This window comes from Saccopteryx leptura, chromosome 6 (genome assembly GCF_036850995.1).
Source record: "Saccopteryx leptura isolate mSacLep1 chromosome 6, mSacLep1_pri_phased_curated, whole genome shotgun sequence".
Classification (NCBI taxonomy): domain Eukaryota; kingdom Metazoa; phylum Chordata; class Mammalia; order Chiroptera; family Emballonuridae; genus Saccopteryx; species Saccopteryx leptura.
The window spans coordinates 50,622,574-50,640,286 of record NC_089508.1 but is presented as its reverse complement, the minus strand read 5'-3'; the positions used below and the strand labels follow the sequence as shown (position 1 = coordinate 50,640,286).

Here is a 17,713-nt window from a genome sequence, read left to right as displayed (position 1 = left end):
GGAGGATAGGCAGAGGCCAGACCGGGAAGAGGGCAGCAGAGGACGTCAACCACCAGTGTTCGCATGCTCCCTGAGCTTGGCGAGTGCTTTCCAGAGGCAAAGGCCTTGCCCCTTCTACCCCAGGAAGGACAGAATGCCTTGCCTTCTGTCAGCTACAGACCATCTGAGGGAGAAGCATGGCAACTAACAGTACCTGTGCTTGAGGGTCTTATTGGGGGAGGGGTGAAAATGTTCTAAATTTGATTTGCAGTGATGGTTGCATAACTTGGTCAATTTACTTAAAAAAAAATCATTGATTTGTACATGTGAGATGAGCAGATTTTATGATACGTAAAATACCACCCAATAAAGTCTTTATAAAAATTCAAGGTGAATCCTTCCCTCTTCTTAATTGCCCCTCCCCATAGCAGTCCTGGAATCCTTCTGGCCTCTCCTTCCACTCTTTCTCATTCCCTGTCCATTTGCCCCACCACTGCCTGTGTTTTAGCTTGTGAGCACATTCACATCCACCCCTCAGAAACACCCCCACCCGGTTCTCTAAGAAGCCAGGACCAAAGGCGCTGCCTCGCTGATGAGACACAGAGGCCTTGAGAGGGGTGGAGAGGGGATAACAATTGGTCTCTGATGCCCGCTAACTGCTGCCCCATAACCAGGAGGGGGAAGGGTGTTCATTCCCATTTCTCAGATGAGAAGATTGAGGGCATGTGAAATGGAATGCTCAAGATTCCACAGTCAGGGGCAGAGCCTGTGCAGCCTCCACCTGCCAGGACAAGAAGTCAAGTCACTGGAAATGGGAGGACCAGTCTGGCAGCTGCTGGGTTCAGTGAAAGGATGGTGGGCAAGCGGTGGGGAGGTCAGGGGTGGGTGGGGTGGCAGCTCCTACTCACCACTTCTTGCCGCCGATGTCATGCTGTTGTACCGTGTAGCCAAAGAAGGAAGCCCTGGAGCCAGGAATAACTCGTGGCTTCTTGGTGTCCATGTTGAAGGTGTTTGTGAACCCTGGGGCAGTGAGAAGAGAGGAGAGCAGAGGGGTCAGGCAGGTGGTGGTCTTGGTCTCAGGGGAAGGGGGCCTCTCTGGAAGCTCACCTACTTTGGAGAGTCTGGGAGGAGTATGTTCCCCTACCCTTGGGGATCCCCTCTAGGAGGTTGTTGACATAGTCCCTGCTTAGGGGAATCCACAGTCTTATGGGAAAAGCCCAGTCCCTGCCCTGAGTGGCCATAATCCAATAGGAGAGGCATATAACCTACTCTTAGGGAGACTGGAGACCCATCAGAGTAGAGAGACCAGTCCCTCCCCCAGAAAATTCCCTCCCTCTATCCCTCCTTTCTCCAACTCAGCTTCTGGCTTTTGCTGGTCCCCTCTTCCATTTTTCTCTCTTCCCTCCTCTCTCTTCTCCCTTCTCTCATCTTTGCCTACTAAGGAGTCAGTTCTTCCTCAAGACTGACGTCTCAGTGCCACAACCCCAGCACTGCCAGCTGACCCAGTGGACTGCAAAGCTCTGCCTGGCCTCAGCAGGGGACACGCACCTGCCGTGCGGGGCGCAGCTGAGGCAGAGCAGAAATGCAGTCCCGGCACCTTTTCACCCCGCCCCGAAGGTCTTCCCTGATTGGTGAAGTCACACGTCAATTTCTACCTGGTGGAAAGCCTTGTTCTTGAGCCAAATGCTTTGCCCCTTTGGCATGCTCGTGCCAAGTTATAAGCAGTAACAACTCGCATCTGTATGGAAGTTTGAGTGTCCGTCATCATTTACCCTCACAGGACTTGGGAGAAGGAGAAAGCATCATCCACATCTGGCAGAGGGGGTTTAGCCCAGTGAGGCTAAGGGTCTGGTCCAGAGCTGCCTTGCAGGTCAGTAGCAGCATCAGGACCAGGACCTCAGATGCTTGCTCTGCAACTCCTTCCCTGCATTTTCAGGGCATGTGTAGTCTTATTACACATCTAAACTGTGTCTCTACCCAGTTGTCACTCCTAACAGGACCACCAAGCTTGGGACCCCCGGGGAATCCTACTTCAAGCCAAAAATCTAGCTGAGTGGCAACCAATCAACAAATAGAATTTTATCATTGTTACCTTCCATGTGTAGGGCACTTTATAAGTTTCAAAGAACATTCACATGTATGTTATCAATTGATCTCCATAGCAACCTTGATGGGCGCAAATGGAAAGCCAAGGGTTAGAGAGGTGCACCGACGGAGAGGAACTCTGAACCTGAGCGCTGACACCTGGGCTGAGTGTTCAAGGGGGACGCCCTGGGGCACCCACTGGAATAAGGCCTGTAGGCCTGCTCTGCAGGAACAAGTGGTTTCTTCCACACTTCCTTTATTTTTTCCCTCAGCAAACGGATGCAGTGTTCGGTCATTCCCCCGAGTCATAGAATTATAGTCCCCAGAGGCAAAACTGAAACACCCGACAGTAGTCTTGTTAGATTTGTGTTATCTCACTTACCCTTGTCAATTGATTATTAGTGCTACCTAGAGCAATAATTTAAGAAAGATCCTGAGGTCAGGTCTGGGCCCAGTGGACAAGACTAGTTTGATCAATGAGCAGTACTTGTTGGGGATACAGGAGAGGACAGTAGCAGCAAGTGGCTCTGTGGCTGCCAACCCTGTCTGCACAATTCTTAATCTTCCACATGACTTTGGTGTCATGGCCTTCAGGGGGGCGGGGGAAGAAGAGGATATAGACCGTTAGTGCTTCGTTTACAAAGTCCAGACCATGAATGGACCTATCAGCCTGGCTAGCAGCTGGCAGCCTTGGGGGACAGGACCCTAGTCAGGTGAGCCCAGGGGGACGAAGGAGCACAAGTCACTGGCCAGTGAAGGCATGGCATCAGGCAGAGACACCAGCGACAACTGGGCAAAGCTAGGAGGTGAACAGAGAGGAATTCACTCTCCAACTCTGTCCCGGGTATGGACACACACACACAGAAATTCATGCACACATGCACATACATGCATACATGCACACACATGCACAAACCGCACTCAATCCCTGAGTATGGGGCAACACTTTATCTGGCTCCCTGGCGCCCCCTGGAGACACCCTTTGGTGTTCCCTGGTCCCTGGTCCTCCCGTCCTGCCTCTGGCCATAGTAGAGGGAGGTGGCCCTGAACAAGAGGAAGGTTTGCTCTGGCAGTCAGGAAATCCAGACCCACCCACCACTTCCTGGCCTGCAGTGAGGTAAGAACAAATGAAGATGAGGCCAGAAATTGTATTTGAGGCCTTTCCATTATTAGTGTTTCTTGTACAAATTCAGCAGAAGGATCTTTCCAAGACTTATCACATCCCATCACTCTCCAGCTGCATACCCTCCCTCCGATCAGTCTCTGCCCCCCCCCCCCCAGCCAAACTCCTTACTTGCAAGGCCCTGCAGGAGCTCACCTCACTCCCCCTGACTTCGTTTCCTGTCTTCCCCCTGCATTCCTCTGCTCCAGCCACATTTGCTCCCATCTTTCCTTGCTGTTCTGAGAAGGTGTCAGGCTCGTTCTTTGATCAGCGTCTTTGCCCTGGCTGTTCCCCCTGCCTGGAATGCTCTTCCCTCAGTTATCCACATGTCTCACTCCCTCGAGTCATCATGGTCTTTGTTTCATGCCATTTTGTCCATCACCAGGCCACCCTGTCACTCTCATCCCCTTAGTCTTCATTTTTCCTCATAGCATTATCATAAGCATATTACACACGTGTTTATTCTCATGTGGCTGATAATCTATAATATCCTTATGGTCTCTGACTGCCATGCGACACTGCTATTTCCTCACTGGTATATTCTTAGTGCCTCAGATAAATATCCGGCTCACAGTTAATTGCCATAGATCAGGGGTCCCCAAACTACGGCCCACGGGCCACATGTGGCCCCCTGAGGCCATTTATCCGGCCCCCGCTGCACTTCCGGAAGGGTACCTCTTTCATTGGTGGTCAGTGACAGGAGCATAGTTCTCATTGAAATACTGGTCAGCTTGTTGATTTAAATTTACTTGTTCTTTATTTTAAATATTGTATTTGTTCCCATTTTGTTTTCTTACTTTAAAATAAGATATGTGCAGTGTGCATAAGGATTTGTTCATAGTTTTTTTATAGTCTGGCCCTCCAATGGTCTGAGGGACAGTGAACTGGCCCCCTGTGTAAAAAGTTTGGGGACCCCTGCCATAGATATTGGTTGATTGAATTATTAGAGACCAGGACCTGTGTTTGGCTAGGATGCTTTCTCCTGCCAATGAGGAAGGGGAAAAATAAAACACTGACATATTCTAGACACTATTCTAGGTATTTAACCATTAATTTTATATTAATTAGCTAAATCTCACACTAACCCTGTGCAATAGTTATGATCATACCTCTGGGAAGTTAAATAATTTGTCCCAAATCACTCAGCTGGGGGGAGGTTAGTGCAGGTCCTTGATTAAGTAGCTTGTGGCACTAGGGTGTGTGTCACCCTGGGAGATCAGCCTTTTATACAAAGGATCCACTGGGGGACAGAAAATTCTTTTTGGAAAGGGTCTTCCTTCCTGCCTTCAGGTCCTCCTCGTCTGCCTTTGGGTTTGGTTGAAAGAAGCAAATGGTAGGGAAGGCAGGTGCCCTGTGCTCCTTCCCTCACTTAGGGCTCCATCCCAGACGAGTCCTGTCTCCCCTAGGGTTCCCATCCCTAAGCTCCTGGGCACAGGGTTAGTGAAAGTCTGGCCACAAGGAAGAGGACAAAAGCCCTCAGGGCTGGGCACTGCGTTACAAAATTCTGGTTTCTTTCCCAAGTTAACATTTGCTTCTGACCAAACCGAACCAACCAGAGAATGAATTTCCTAAAAGTGATGTCAAGTGTGCCGCCTGACCTCAGCCCCGACAAGGTCTCTGCGTGCTCCCCCGAGGGCATGCAGCTTTCATGCTGGGGGAATGTACTCTGCCCAGAGACTCATGAGCCCCCAATACCAACAAAACAAAACAAAGTTGTTTTTGATGGGAACCAACAGGCCGGCTGCAGAGATACTGGAGCCGGGTTGGGCAGCTTGCCACTTTTCTGCCCTTGATATTGATGACAGAGGGGGAAAAAACCACAATTCCTGGGTTGCTGTCCCGTGGACTGTGGCCAAAGTTACATCAGCTGCTGCTCCCTTTCTCAGAATCTTACCGTCTTTTAGAAAGCATCAGTGAGTCCCAGAAGGCACTGAAACTACAGCACGGAGCTTGAGCATCACTGGGGCCCCTGGTTCTCAAACCCTTCACTCTACACTAAGGTGGAGGCCGCCACATCACCAGCTGGGGCAGTCAGTCCCTGAGGCTGAGGCACGCTGGCCAACACTTCTCTAGAGCTGCTGTCAACTCCACAGCTCCACAGGAAGTGCTCACTCTAGCTTAAGAAGCATCTGCTGAGAGTCCACGGTGCCCCCCACCCCATCCCACCCACCTCCACCTCTGCCAAATAACTAAAGAACTCTCCAGGGATCTTGGGAGAAAGTCCAAAATCTCCATGTGGCCTCAGGGCCCCCGGAGGCCTCCCCAGCCCTGTGTGAGTTTTCCTTTGGCTCCTTGTGGTCCAGGTATCAGGGTCCCCCTTTCTGCTTCCTCCCACCTTGGGGGCCTTTGCACATGTGTTTCCTCTGCTTGAATGTCTCTGATGAGCTTCTCATCACCTTCAAGTCTCAATACAATGTCACATCCTTCCTTCCTCCCCTAGGAAGCCTCCTTGATCCCTGATTATACCAGGTCTTACCTAATGCTCTTATCACCCTTTATACCTCACGAACAGGGGACTGATGACTCGGCCTTTTCTCATTACGGTTAGTAATTAGGCACAATTATAATTCCTCTCACCTCCCCATTAGGAGGGTGGTTCTGTGAGGGCAAGATAGGGTCCGTTTATTCATTGCTGGATCCAGCACTGAGCCAGGGGCTGGCCCCGAACACTGCTGCAAAGTGAGCGGACAGGAAGAGTGTAGAGACCCTGCCGGCTCGGGGCAGCAGCCCACGGAACTGGAACCGCCGAGGGGAAGTTCTACGCTGTGACTGCTGGAGAAGGGAGGGACAGCTGCAGGCTGGGGTGTCAGGAGGCTTTTGGAGGTACGATTCGGCCATAGGGGCCATGTGTAGGAATTGGAGAGGTGGCCCAAAGGTGGAGGCAGGAACTCCCAGAGTGAATGTGGAACCAGGGAAAGGAGGAAAGAATGGCCTGCTGTGTGTGTGTGTGTGTGTGTGTGTGTGTGTGTGTCACAAATTGCCGGGTTCCCCCCCCTCCGCCACCGCCCTCCTACCAGGCTCCTTGAGGGTAAGGCACCACGCACTGTTCCAAATGTATCTGATTCTCACAACAAACTTTAGAAGTAAGTATATTATTATTTTCATTTTATAGGTGAGGAAATTGAGGCACAATGAAGGCAGGTAATGGCCAAGGTCACAGAGCTAGGAAGCGGCAGGAATGCACTCTGAGGTCCCATCAGTGCTGCCCGCCACCATCAGGACTTCCTAGCTTTCAGCTCCCACCCCTCAGCCACTGAGTTCCTCACTGCGGAGGTCTCACCTAGGCTTGTGCTCCCCCCCTTCCTTCTTACAAACTCCCGGTCCTGGGTCCCTCAGATCCTGCTCACTAGCGCACTGCTCACACCGAGGTCTGCCAGAAAGACCAGCCCGAGTCCTGAGGGCCTTGGCAGTCTGGATGGAGCACCAGACTTGCACTAACAGCAAGGGGAAGCCATAGGGGTGGGGGGGAGGCTACGTGGGAACAGCCCCGCAGCCTGCGGCCAGCCAGGCCTCGCTGGTTCTTTGGGCTCAGCTCTCTGCTGCAGATGCACCTGTGTAAGCAAAAGCTTCATTTTCCTTGGACGTTTGGACCTGGGGTGGGAGTGAGGGAGGCTGGAATATAACCCAAACTCTGCTATTTTCTCCCTCTTCCCAAAAATCTTCACATCTAAAAGCAAATCACAAAAGGGGGGAGGGGAGCAAAAACCCTGAAACTGGCTAAGCAACAGGAAATGGTAAAGTGGACCTCCCGCTGCTATGGAGGAAAAGTGAGAACATTCCAGAGTGAGGCAGAATGAGCTTTAGATACATTGACTGCATTGCCATCCCTCTGCCTGAGCAAATTACAAAAGGTGGTGGCCCTTGCTGCCCCCAGCAGCTCTCCTGCCCTGAGGACATTGTTGCAAAGACAGGTGGGGTTGGGAGCATTGCTGATGAGGCCTGAGAGCCTAGTCTAGGCCCCTGCAATAGGCACTAGTGATATATGAGAGAAGAGACAGAGAGAAAGGAGAAAGTGGTCCTACTTCATCAGAGTAGCTCCTAGCCAGTGGGGGGTGGAGTCTCCCCTGGAGAGGGGGTAGTCTCAGCTCAGGGAGCCCTCTGCCTCTGGGGAGAAGTGGGATCTTGCCTTTGGGGGCTGCTGCCCTCCTAGGAGACCTAGTAACTTTGCACTTTCCCAGGACGCTCTCAGGGGAGTGGGGGCTGGGCCCTGCCCTGGGGGGGGGGTCCCTGTGGGTAGAGAATAGTACAGCCCCTCCCCTGCAGGGAGCTGCTTGGGTGACAGATAAGTCACCCTGCACTGTGAGCATTCCTCTGCCTGTACCTCCACTCATGAGGGGTTTAGTGAATTCCTGTTAAGTGCTGAAGTTAAACCTACACACAAGTGGAGTGGATTTCATCCATCTTCTCCCCATCCCAGGCCTCCGATCAGTGTGAGGACCAGGACTGGATTTCATGGATCTCTTCATTCCCATTATAGGGTTTGGGACACAGTAAAATTAAGTGTTGAATTCAAGGAGCAAACTCAGCTCTGCCTACCAACAACTAACACTGTTCAGCATCACGTACAAGACAGCCACGTGTATTAACTCATTTACTCCTCACGGTGGTCCTATGAAATAGGTATTATGATATTTCCCACTTTTGAAGTGAGGGAACTGAGGCACAGTTTCTGCAACTTGCCCCATGTCACATAAGGAGTAGGTGACAGAGCTGGGATATGAAGTCAGGGTCCCTCTCCAGATTGCATTGATCGTCCCGTTTCTTCGCTCCTCTGTACCCACACCCTTTGCCGCGTGACTCTGCAGCTCTCACTAAAGGCGCAGAGTAGATCCTCCCCGTCCCTACTTGGCTTTGGGCAGGGCCGTATGTGGCAGAAATGAAAGTTCTTGGCCGAGGACTTAGGACAGCCTGGTCTGCTCCTGCTTGCTCACCTGCACTTCTGACATTAATGCGAGAAGTACTTGCTCAGGCTTGCCCACGCATCCCGGGAGAAGGATGAGGGACATGTGGAGCGGAGCTGCCCCAGCTGAGTTGCGCTAGCCAAACCCAGCTGGGACTCACAAGTCCCCAGACACGTGAGACCAGCAGAGCCACTCAGTTGACCTTAGTTTGGGTCAGCTACGCCCAGCTGCCCGCAGACAGGCAAATTAAATAATTATTGTTTGTCAGTCAGATTTAGGAGAATTATTTATTATACAGCATTATTATAGATAGCATTTGGTAACTGATACAGTCTAGCTCTTAAATAACGGACAATTGGAAAGAAGGAGAAACAATTTCACAGTGACTGGACGAAGACGAAAGAAGAAGGGGGGCTGGGGGCTGGGGGGGGTCTGTGGGGACCGGTCATTTCTGTTGCTCAAGAGCTCATGGGAAAACCCAACGTGAGGCGGGGCTGGGCCTGGACCTGGCCTGTCAGGGAGCAATGTGGCCCAGCAAGCAGGTCATAACCTCTCCTACCTGAGCCACACACCGAGCCTTAGCGCTGAGCCGTCCTGCCTCACTCAAACACAGAGCACAGGCATACAGACAGACCCCCAGTATCGATTCTTGGCTCAGGAGCAGGCTCTGTGTAGCAATAGAGCTTCCATAGAATGAGGGCCCTCCACTTCCTCATTTTCTCTCCTCCCAATAAGCAGGGGACATGAACTTCCTGAACCCCCTCCACACTCCTGTCCCCATCCCAGACATTAACTACTGGGTCAAAGGTGGTATGTAGCACATCTGTTATTAGGGAAAGGTAACTTATTAGGATTTTAGGAGTAATTAAGGAGTTTAAAGATCAAATGGTCTAGGGGTCTCCAAACTTTGATTTTCTGCAATGAACTCCATCTGTAGGTACAAAATCTATATATGAAAAGCAGACACAAAAAGTTGAGGTTGGGGTTAGGGATAGGGGACAAGGAGCAGCCCCACATCCCCAGTGGCAGTGCTAAGATACTTCCTGGGGACACTAAGGGGTCCTGGAACATAGTTTGAGAATCACTCAATCGGGTTTAAGACCCTGTTATAAGTGAGAGAACTAAGGCTAGGAGAGGGGTGGTGATTTGTCCAAGGCCACCAGCTTTTCCTCACGCCCACCTTTATTCATCGCCACTCTGGTACAACCCTCCTCTCCAGTCCTTCAATTCAGTAACTATCCATTTGGGTCTGTGAGGCTCCAGTTCCATGCTGGCCAGTGCGGACATGCAGTCAGATAAGACATGACTTACGGTCTTCGGAAACTGCATGCACGTGGCATGGGTGGGTCAACAGGCATGTTTGCAAGCCACCAGAACCTGAAGTGAAGCTGAGAGAAGTTGTACCAGGGCAGGGTGATCTGGGTTCTAATCTCAGCTTTGCCACTAACTTGGCCATGTGTCCAGGGAGAGTCACATGATGCCACCTCTCCAGATGGAGCCTCAGTTTCCTCATCTGTAAAATGAGAGGGTTCAAGATCGCTGGGATCCAAGGCCCAGCCCCAGCACACGTCTGAAAGGTTCTCCTGGGCAAACGCACAGCCAACTTCCAGTTGTTGGCATGTAAACATCCGTCTGGAGTCTCAGCAAACAGTTTAGAGTTGGAGGCCAAGCCCATGTGGAGGAATGCAAACCCATCTTAATGGTGGCAGGAGCCAAACACATTTAGGAAGGGAACTCTCCAGGCAACAGTGATCATATTTTGCATTCCTGAGCCAAAGGGAAGAAAAGCATCACCATCTAATACTCTGCATCATCCAGGTCCAGCTCCCTCTCTGTTTGAACCAGGGAGAACTGGCCCCAGAGCCCTGCTTTCCTGATTGTGGTGCTAGGCACCCCCAGATGTCAGAGGGATGGAGGTTTTCGTGGGGATCCAGGCAATGTGGTCACTTTCCCAAGAAAGCCCAGCTCTGTCCAGGAGCCAGACTGTACTACTAAGACCTCAGCAGGATTTAAAGCAAGTGGGCAGGGACACCACAGTTCCTTTCAGACCACTTGTTATTTTTCTTTTTAGTGAAAGGAGGTGAGGCAGAGACAGACTCCCACATGCGCCCCAACTGGAATCTACCCAGCAAATCCACTAGGGGGCGATGCTCTGCCCATCTGGGGCCCTTGCTCCATTGCAACTGGAGTCATTTTTTAGCACCTGAAGTGGAGGCCATGAAGCCATCCTCAGTGCCTGGGGCCAACTCACTCCAGTTGAGTCATGGCTGCTTGAGGAAAGGAGAAGGGAGAGAGATAGAGAGAAAAGCAAAAGGGGGAAGGGTGGAGAAGCAGATGGGTATTTCTCCTGTGTGCCCTGACCAGGAATCGAATCCGGGACATCCACACGCTGGGTCTACACTCCACCACTGAGCCAACTGGTCAGGGCTCCTTCAGACCACTCTTATTTAAAAAATCGTGGACACCAGGCTGTGTGCACTGACTCCTTGAGTACATGGCCATGTGACCTCAGAGTGACAGAGCCTTCTCTCTCCCTAGAATCTTCTGGGAATGGAAGTAATGCTCCACTCAGTGGAGAGAAATGGCTAGAGGACCATTAATAAAGTCAAAGGCCAGAGGATGGACTTCTGACTTTAGGATAGCTGGTTCAAGGACGCAGAAAAGGGGACATGGGAATATCATGCCCCCCCCACCCCTGAGGGCTAAGACTGTTGTGGCATAGAGACAAGGCTGCGTGCAGGGGACCTGGATTCCCCCCTGGGTTCTGCCAGAAGGTCTGGTGGAACCTCGAACAGATAGTGTTTCTCTCTGGACCTCAGTTTCCCCTTTAGAAAATGAGGAGCAAGTGGTCTAAAGACCTTTGGGATGTCCTGGGTTTCTCTGCCCCTCTTTTCTGGATTCATTCTCAAATCCATCTCCTTTGGGAGGGGAGGAGCACACAAATGGCCACTGTCCCTACAAGTCTCTATCCAATGGGCTTTCAGGACTGAGGCCACCCCTCCCCCCTTCCAGCACTGGGGTCCAACACAAGTGCCCCTCAGCTTCAGGCCACTGATGAAGATGAGCTATGACACCCCTGTGCCTGCCCCCAGTGGCTCAGCATTCAGCTGAAACTACCCCCTGCCAGAATTGAGGGCTGGGATACCAAGCTGGTTCTTACCATCGGGCCTTGATGTCCCTCTGTGCTTCCGAGCAAACTCGCCCCAACTTGGGTCTTTCCAAGAGGGACAGTCCCTCTCTTTACTCTGCCAAAGACCACCCTGTTTTCTAGCTTCTCTAATCAATTCATCAGTGTCTTACTTCTTTACAAAATGACTACCCTTTTGGATGTCAGTTCGTGCCTCTGTGCTAACTGGTCATTATCCCGCTGCCTTTTTCTCTGAAAGAAACACCTGCTTCACATTCATCCAACCACCGAGATCACCAGCTGACCACCATCCTCCCTGTCCCTTCCCTCTGTTGGATACAATCATGTGTCTGCACGGATCTTCCTATCCGTGGCTTCCCCGGCCTCCTGCAGGTCAGAACTTGGCTCACTGTGTGTGTGCGTGTGTGCTTGCGCATGCATGGCCAAGGGATTAGATGGAGTGGACAGGATGGGAGGGGTAACAACAGGAGGAGTTTAGGGAAAGGAGAGGGTTTTGGGGATGGAGGTGCCTTCCATCTGAAGGACCAGCTGTACCCCAGGCTGGATAGAGAAGGGAGATGGGAGAAGGAATTGGTGTGGAGGCTTCCATGGAAAGGCGTCACCCTCCCCATGGCATGAGCACACGCTCGTTTCTTTGGCAATGTTTCAGGAAAATTATCTCATTGGGGAACCAGTGTGTTTCCAGCCCACACCCACTGCTGCTCTGAGTACACCAGCAACTGTTTCGTGGGTGCCTGTGGCATATGCTGACTTCCCCAGGAGGAAAAGCCCCAGAACAATATGAACCTTTATGTCCTCCTGATGTTACAAATGTGAAGAAGAGCACGTCAGAATCAGAAAGCTTCCTCGTGCATACGATGAGGGCGCAGACACCGTCTCTAGGTGAGTTCTAGGTTCCACTTGCTCTCTGAGACCTGAGGCCCGAGGAAGCCCTCACACGTGTACAGGGGTGTTAACTGGGAAAGAGTGTTTGTATTACGATCTCATGAGGTCTCTCCAGGCAGCCTCTAACCCACTGTCTGCACGGGAGGAACACTGCCTCCCCCTCCATGCCTGTGCTCTCAGTTCCCTCTGCCTGCCTGCCTCTTTTACTGTTGGCCCCTATTCTGCACCACCTGTCAGCAGGGCCCCATGCATGTCCCACGTGCCCTGTCACTCTACCCACCTCATCCCCATCCCATCCTGGGCCCCTACCTGACCGCCCTGCCTCCTGACACCCCTCCCCATCCAAGGTGGAGAGTTTGGGGGACAGGACCCATGCCATGTCCTGTGCCTGCATCCCCTTGGTGCCTAGTGTTTCAAACAGTGGCGGTCAACAGGCTTGCAGTAAACACACACACTAAGGGTGGGCTGGGCCTCTTGAGCCAATGGGAATGGAGGCTTAGGAAGGTTACCCACCATGGCCAAGGTCTTCTAGTTGCTGGGACACAGTGAGAGCGGGGATCAGCCCCCCACGGTCCCGGGCAGTGCGCACTCTCACTCCACTCCTTTCCCAAACCTCCTGGGGACCCAGCTGCTTCAGTACAGTATTTCATTTCATTTCAACAAAGGATTAGGGCTTTTTTGTGTGTGTGTGACAGAGGCAGAGAGAGACAGAGAGAGAGAGGGACAGACAGACAGGAAAGGAGAGATGAGAAGCATCAATTCTTCATTGTAGCACCTCAGTTGTTCATCGATTGCTTTCTCACATGTGCCTTGACTGGGGGACTTCAGCAGAGCTAGTGACCCCTTGTTCAAGCCAGTGACCTTGGGCTCAAGCCAGTGACCTATAAGCTCAAGCCAGCTACTGTGGGGTCATGTCTATGATCCCACACTCATGCCAGCGACCCCACACTCAAGCTGGTAAGTTCATGCTCAAGCCAGATGAGCCAGCACTCAAGCCGGCGACCTCAGGGTTTCGAACCTGGGTCCTCCACATCCCAGTCTCTATCCACTGTGCCACCATTTGGCCAGGTGGGATTAGGGCTTTCTATCTCCACTGAAAAGGAGAGGAAACAGAGGCTCTAAGACTGACTGTGGCCCAGGTGTGGGGGCCTCATCCTGTCTCTTCCAGGCAACACATCCTTGACCCCTTTTCAGTGCTCCCTTGGGGCTAGCTGTGTCTGTGAGAGGGCATCCAGGGCAGCTGAGAGCTCTCCTTGGTGGGGTCAGATCAGACCCTCTACTCAGGCCCAAAGATGATGCCCCCTCCCCCGCCCAGCTGGACCAGGTATAGTTCTTATCTGTGTAGCTGTCCTTCAGGTGAAACATTGTAACCCCTATACCAGGGGTCCCCAAACTACAGCCCACGGGCCGCATGCGGCCCCCTGAGGCCATTTATCCAGTCCCCACAGCACTTCCGGAAGGGGCACCTCTTTCATTGGTGGTCAGTGAGAGGAGCATAGTTCCCATTGAAATACTGGTCAGTTTGTTGATTTAAATTTACTTGTTCTTTATTTTAAATATTGTATTTGTTCCCGTTTTGTTTTTTTACTTTAAAATAAGATATGTGCAGTGTGCATAGGGATTTGTTCATAGTTTTTTTTATAGTTCGGCCCTCCAACAGTCTGAGGGACAGTGAACTGGCCCCCTGTGTAAAAAGTTTGGGGACCCCTGCCCTATACCAACCTTCTCTTGGGTGTGAGAAGAGAGGCTACATTACCTAAGCCGAGGGGTTCTGTCCCTTTTTATCTCTGTGCCCTGCCTGCCCAGTGTTTGGAACACAGCAGGCTCCCTACAGTGCTGGCTGAACAAACCCATGAATGAATGAATGAATGAATGAGCACGGATGAGCTTATTGAATTAACTAGATATCCTCCAAGAACGACTTAAGCAGATGGGTTACAGGCCCTCTTCTCTTTACCCAAGGCCCTGTGCATTCATCCCCCGCTTTCTCCAGCTAGGCTCTGCCATGCCTTGTGATACACGCTGGCTGCTGACCACCTGGGAGCCCTCCAGCCCTGCCAGCTTACCTTTCTTCAGCTTCGTGTTTCATTAAAAAAAAAAAAATCCTCCTATCATTCCCTGTCTTTGGACATGTAAGAATTGGAGGCAAAGAAATGTGGACTTGAGAAGTCTGGAGCCAGCTTGCTCTGCGCAGGCTCAAGATCAACCATCCCACATAGAAGAAAAAAAATCAAATCTGCTCCCTCAGTGTCTTACTTGGTACTAGATAAACAAATGCTGGCTAACGAGTGATTTTATCACAATGTCCCCTCAACTCTCCGAAGCGTTTGCAGCAGTATCTAAGGAAGAATTCCCTAAATCAGAAACACTCAGACCTGGGCTGAGCAGCCTGATGGAGCGGGAAGGGCCCCACTGCTGGGGGTTCTGGAGGAGCCTGTAGGGGCACGTTGGGGTGCCCGCTGAAAGAGGGACACTCGCATAAGCCTTCCAAGAGGGGAGAGGGAAGGAGGAGCAAGTGTTGGAGAGAGCAAGGGCTCCCTTTCAGTTTTTTAAAGAAATCAGATGTTCACCAATGTGCTGTTTAAGCAGATGTCTAGCTCATGGAAAACAGGCCTAAAAATTGAAAACAGCAAACACCAGGTTGAAATTTGTTGTCATTAACATTGTTTTTGCTCCCAGCCTGGGACAGCCACCTCATGCCTTCAGAGAACAGACGAGCCACCTCCTTCAGGATTAAGACTCACAAGTTTATGAGAAGCCAGTGTATTTTTCTGCCTTATATCACTTAATCTTTTTTTCCAAGTAGGGAAAGTGATCAAAATGGACCTCTTTCCATAAGCTTTCAAGAGCTTCCATGAAGAATATGGAAACATATTAATATCGATATTATGAATCTTTTAGTTGTAAGTTCATTTAATGTGCAGTAAAGTCTTGATCAGCCAGACCCAACCCCACCCACAAGCACAGACCTCAAGCTGTGTGGAAAACTGGATCCAAGAGATGTGACCCAGCAGCCTTGGACTGCTGCTTTCTACTATTCACTTCCAGGTGGGCCAGGCCCCCGAGAACCCTGATCACACCCCCTCAGCCCAGACCAGCCCTCTGAGCCCCACGATCAATGCCTAGCTGCCTATAGAACACTTTTTTTTTTTTTTTTTTTAAACAGTTCCATAAATCTTTTCAAACAGTTTCCTTTATTTTTTATTTTTATTTTTTGGTTTTTTTTTTTTCATTTTTCTGAAGCTGGAAACAGGGAGAGACAGTCAGACAGACTCCCGCATGCGCCCGACCGGGATCCACCCGGCACGCCCACCAGGGGCGACGCTCTGCCCACCAGGGGGCGATGCTCTGCCCATCCTGGGCGTCGCCATGTTGCGACCAGAGCCACTCTAGCACCTGGGGCAGAGGCCAAGGAGCCATTCCCAGTGCCCGGGCCATCTTTTGCTCCAATGGAGCCTTGGCTGCGGGAGGGGAAGAGAGAGACAGAGAGGGAAAGCGCGGCGGAGGGGTGGAGAAGCAAATGGGCGCTTCTCCTGTGTGCCCTGGCCGGGAATTGAACCCGGGTCCTCCGCACGCTAGGCCGACGCTCTACCGCTGAGCCAACCGGCCAGGGCGAACATTTTCACATAGGACATTTTTACTTGGACATCTCGTAGCATCTCACACTGCATAAGACCAGAAAGGCTCCTAGACTCTCCCTTCCCTGCTGCCTTTCCCCCAAGCCTCCCTGTCTCAGCATTGCCACCCACCTGATTGCTCAACTCGGGAGCATGAATGCCATTCCCCAGGATTTCCCTTCACCTCCTACAAATCCTGCAGGTTCTACCCCCTCAGTTCCTCTCGAGTGTGTCCACTCTTCTCTATTTCTTCTGGTAGCACCAGACCAGGTCCTTTTCATCTTTTCGTGCCTGGGCTTTTGTAAGAGCCTTCTAACTGGTCCCTCGGTTCTATTTCTGCTCAGCGACAAGGTATGCTCTTCACAGCAACCAGAGTGATCTTTTTAAAATGCCAATCAGATCCTGGCGCTTTCTTGCTTAAAAACGCTCTGGGGTCCTACCACTGCATTTAGGGTAGATTCCAGTCCCTTACCCAGGGCCCACCAGGCCCCGCAGGATCTGCCTGCTCTTGTGCCATGACCTGTATGCCTTTCTTCCTCCAGCCGCCCTGCCTTTCCACCTGCTCCTCCAATGCACCAAGCTCTTCCCACCTCGAGGCCCTTTGCCTGAATGCTCTTCCCCAAGATCTTTGTTCAGCCGCCCCCTTCTCAACCTCCAGTTTTAATGTCGTGGCCGCTGAGAAATCTTTCCTTACTGTGCTATGGAGAACCCATTATTCTCTCTCAAAGCATCTTCTTTATTTCTTTCACAGTGAAAGATAATTATAGATGATGATAAGCTACTTGCTTACTTGGACACTGCCTCCCCTCCCACTGAAGCTTAAGACCCAAGGGAAGGGACCAGTGAGGTGCTGGACCTGCTCAGAGCTGACTGTGTAATTCTTCCCATTCAGCGATGTCATGCTGGTGGCTTAAAATTAACCCTGTTGGAAGGATTTACACCACGGTAATTGGCAAATGTTACATAAAAGGACTCTCCCCACACTAAGAACCAGAATGGGTTGTTAAACGTTTACCAGAACTCTGGAAGGGACTGTATCTATCTATCTCCCTACTTTATTTTTGGCATCTATTGATAGAACAACGCCTAGCACACAACAGGTGCTCAATATGAGTTTGTTAAAAGAATTTCCTAAATGAACGGAAGCATTAGGGCTCTGGAGCTTCACACACTAACTTGCCAACAAGGAGTTGAAGGGATTGTGGTACTCGAAGCCTCAGGAAGGGAGGGAAGTTAGAATTCTGACTTTGGCTTCAGAAGCCCTGGTTCTAATCCTAGCATGGCTTCTGACTTGTTTTATGGCTTAAGAGCAGTTTTTTTCTCTTCCTGGACCTGTTTCCTTAACTATAAAAAAAAAAAAAAAACCGCACTGGTCTAGATGCTCAATCTCTAAGTCCCTGTATAAGATTTAATGAAGCCACTTTATGTACCCTGTTACCATTTTCTTTACCTCTGATTCCTAGGGTCGCTGCACTATATTGCACAACTGCAGAGGGTGCTGTTGACACGGAAGCTGATTGAGTTCTGTGGTGCGCAGCCTGTATAGCTGTACGTGGCAGCTCTTCCCACTCTGATCCTGGCCACGGGCCATTTCAAAGGGAGCCGAATTGGACAATGTGTCCCTCCCTTTCCTGACATACTAACCAGCTCAAAGAGCTCAGACAACTTGGGTTTGGTTTCCCAACTCCTAAGATTATTTTCTGCTTGTCATGGGTGTGTGGATCAAGAGCCCTGTGCATCCGGGGTTAGCCCCATGCCAGGGAGTGTTTGGGCAAAGTAAGAGCAAGACAAGGCTCAGCATATGCAATTAGTGGCAGGGCTTTCCCTCGGAGGAGAGGAACTAGGGCAGTGAGGACCTGCAGAATGGCTGCGCCTGTCTGCCCCTGGTTTTTGAATGCAAACTAAAAAAAGGAATTGTGGGGGCCCTTCCCTTCCA

General features: G+C 51.1%; 1 protein-coding gene and 1 pseudogene across 2 annotated transcripts in view; one reads left to right on the top strand and one right to left on the bottom strand.

Moving 5' to 3' along the window:
- The window catches only part of ITGA11 (integrin subunit alpha 11), a 135,649-nt gene that overhangs the window by 102,722 nt on the left and 15,214 nt on the right, over positions 1-17,713 (bottom strand). For both annotated transcript variants that reach the window (XM_066342837.1, XM_066342836.1), the window contains exon 2: positions 888-999. In XM_066342837.1, coding sequence (XP_066198934.1) covers positions 888-999 — 112 coding nt within the window. The remainder of the gene's footprint in view (positions 1-887; positions 1,000-17,713) is intronic.
- LOC136377947 (small nucleolar RNA SNORA38) lies at positions 14,264-14,379 on the top strand (annotated as a pseudogene).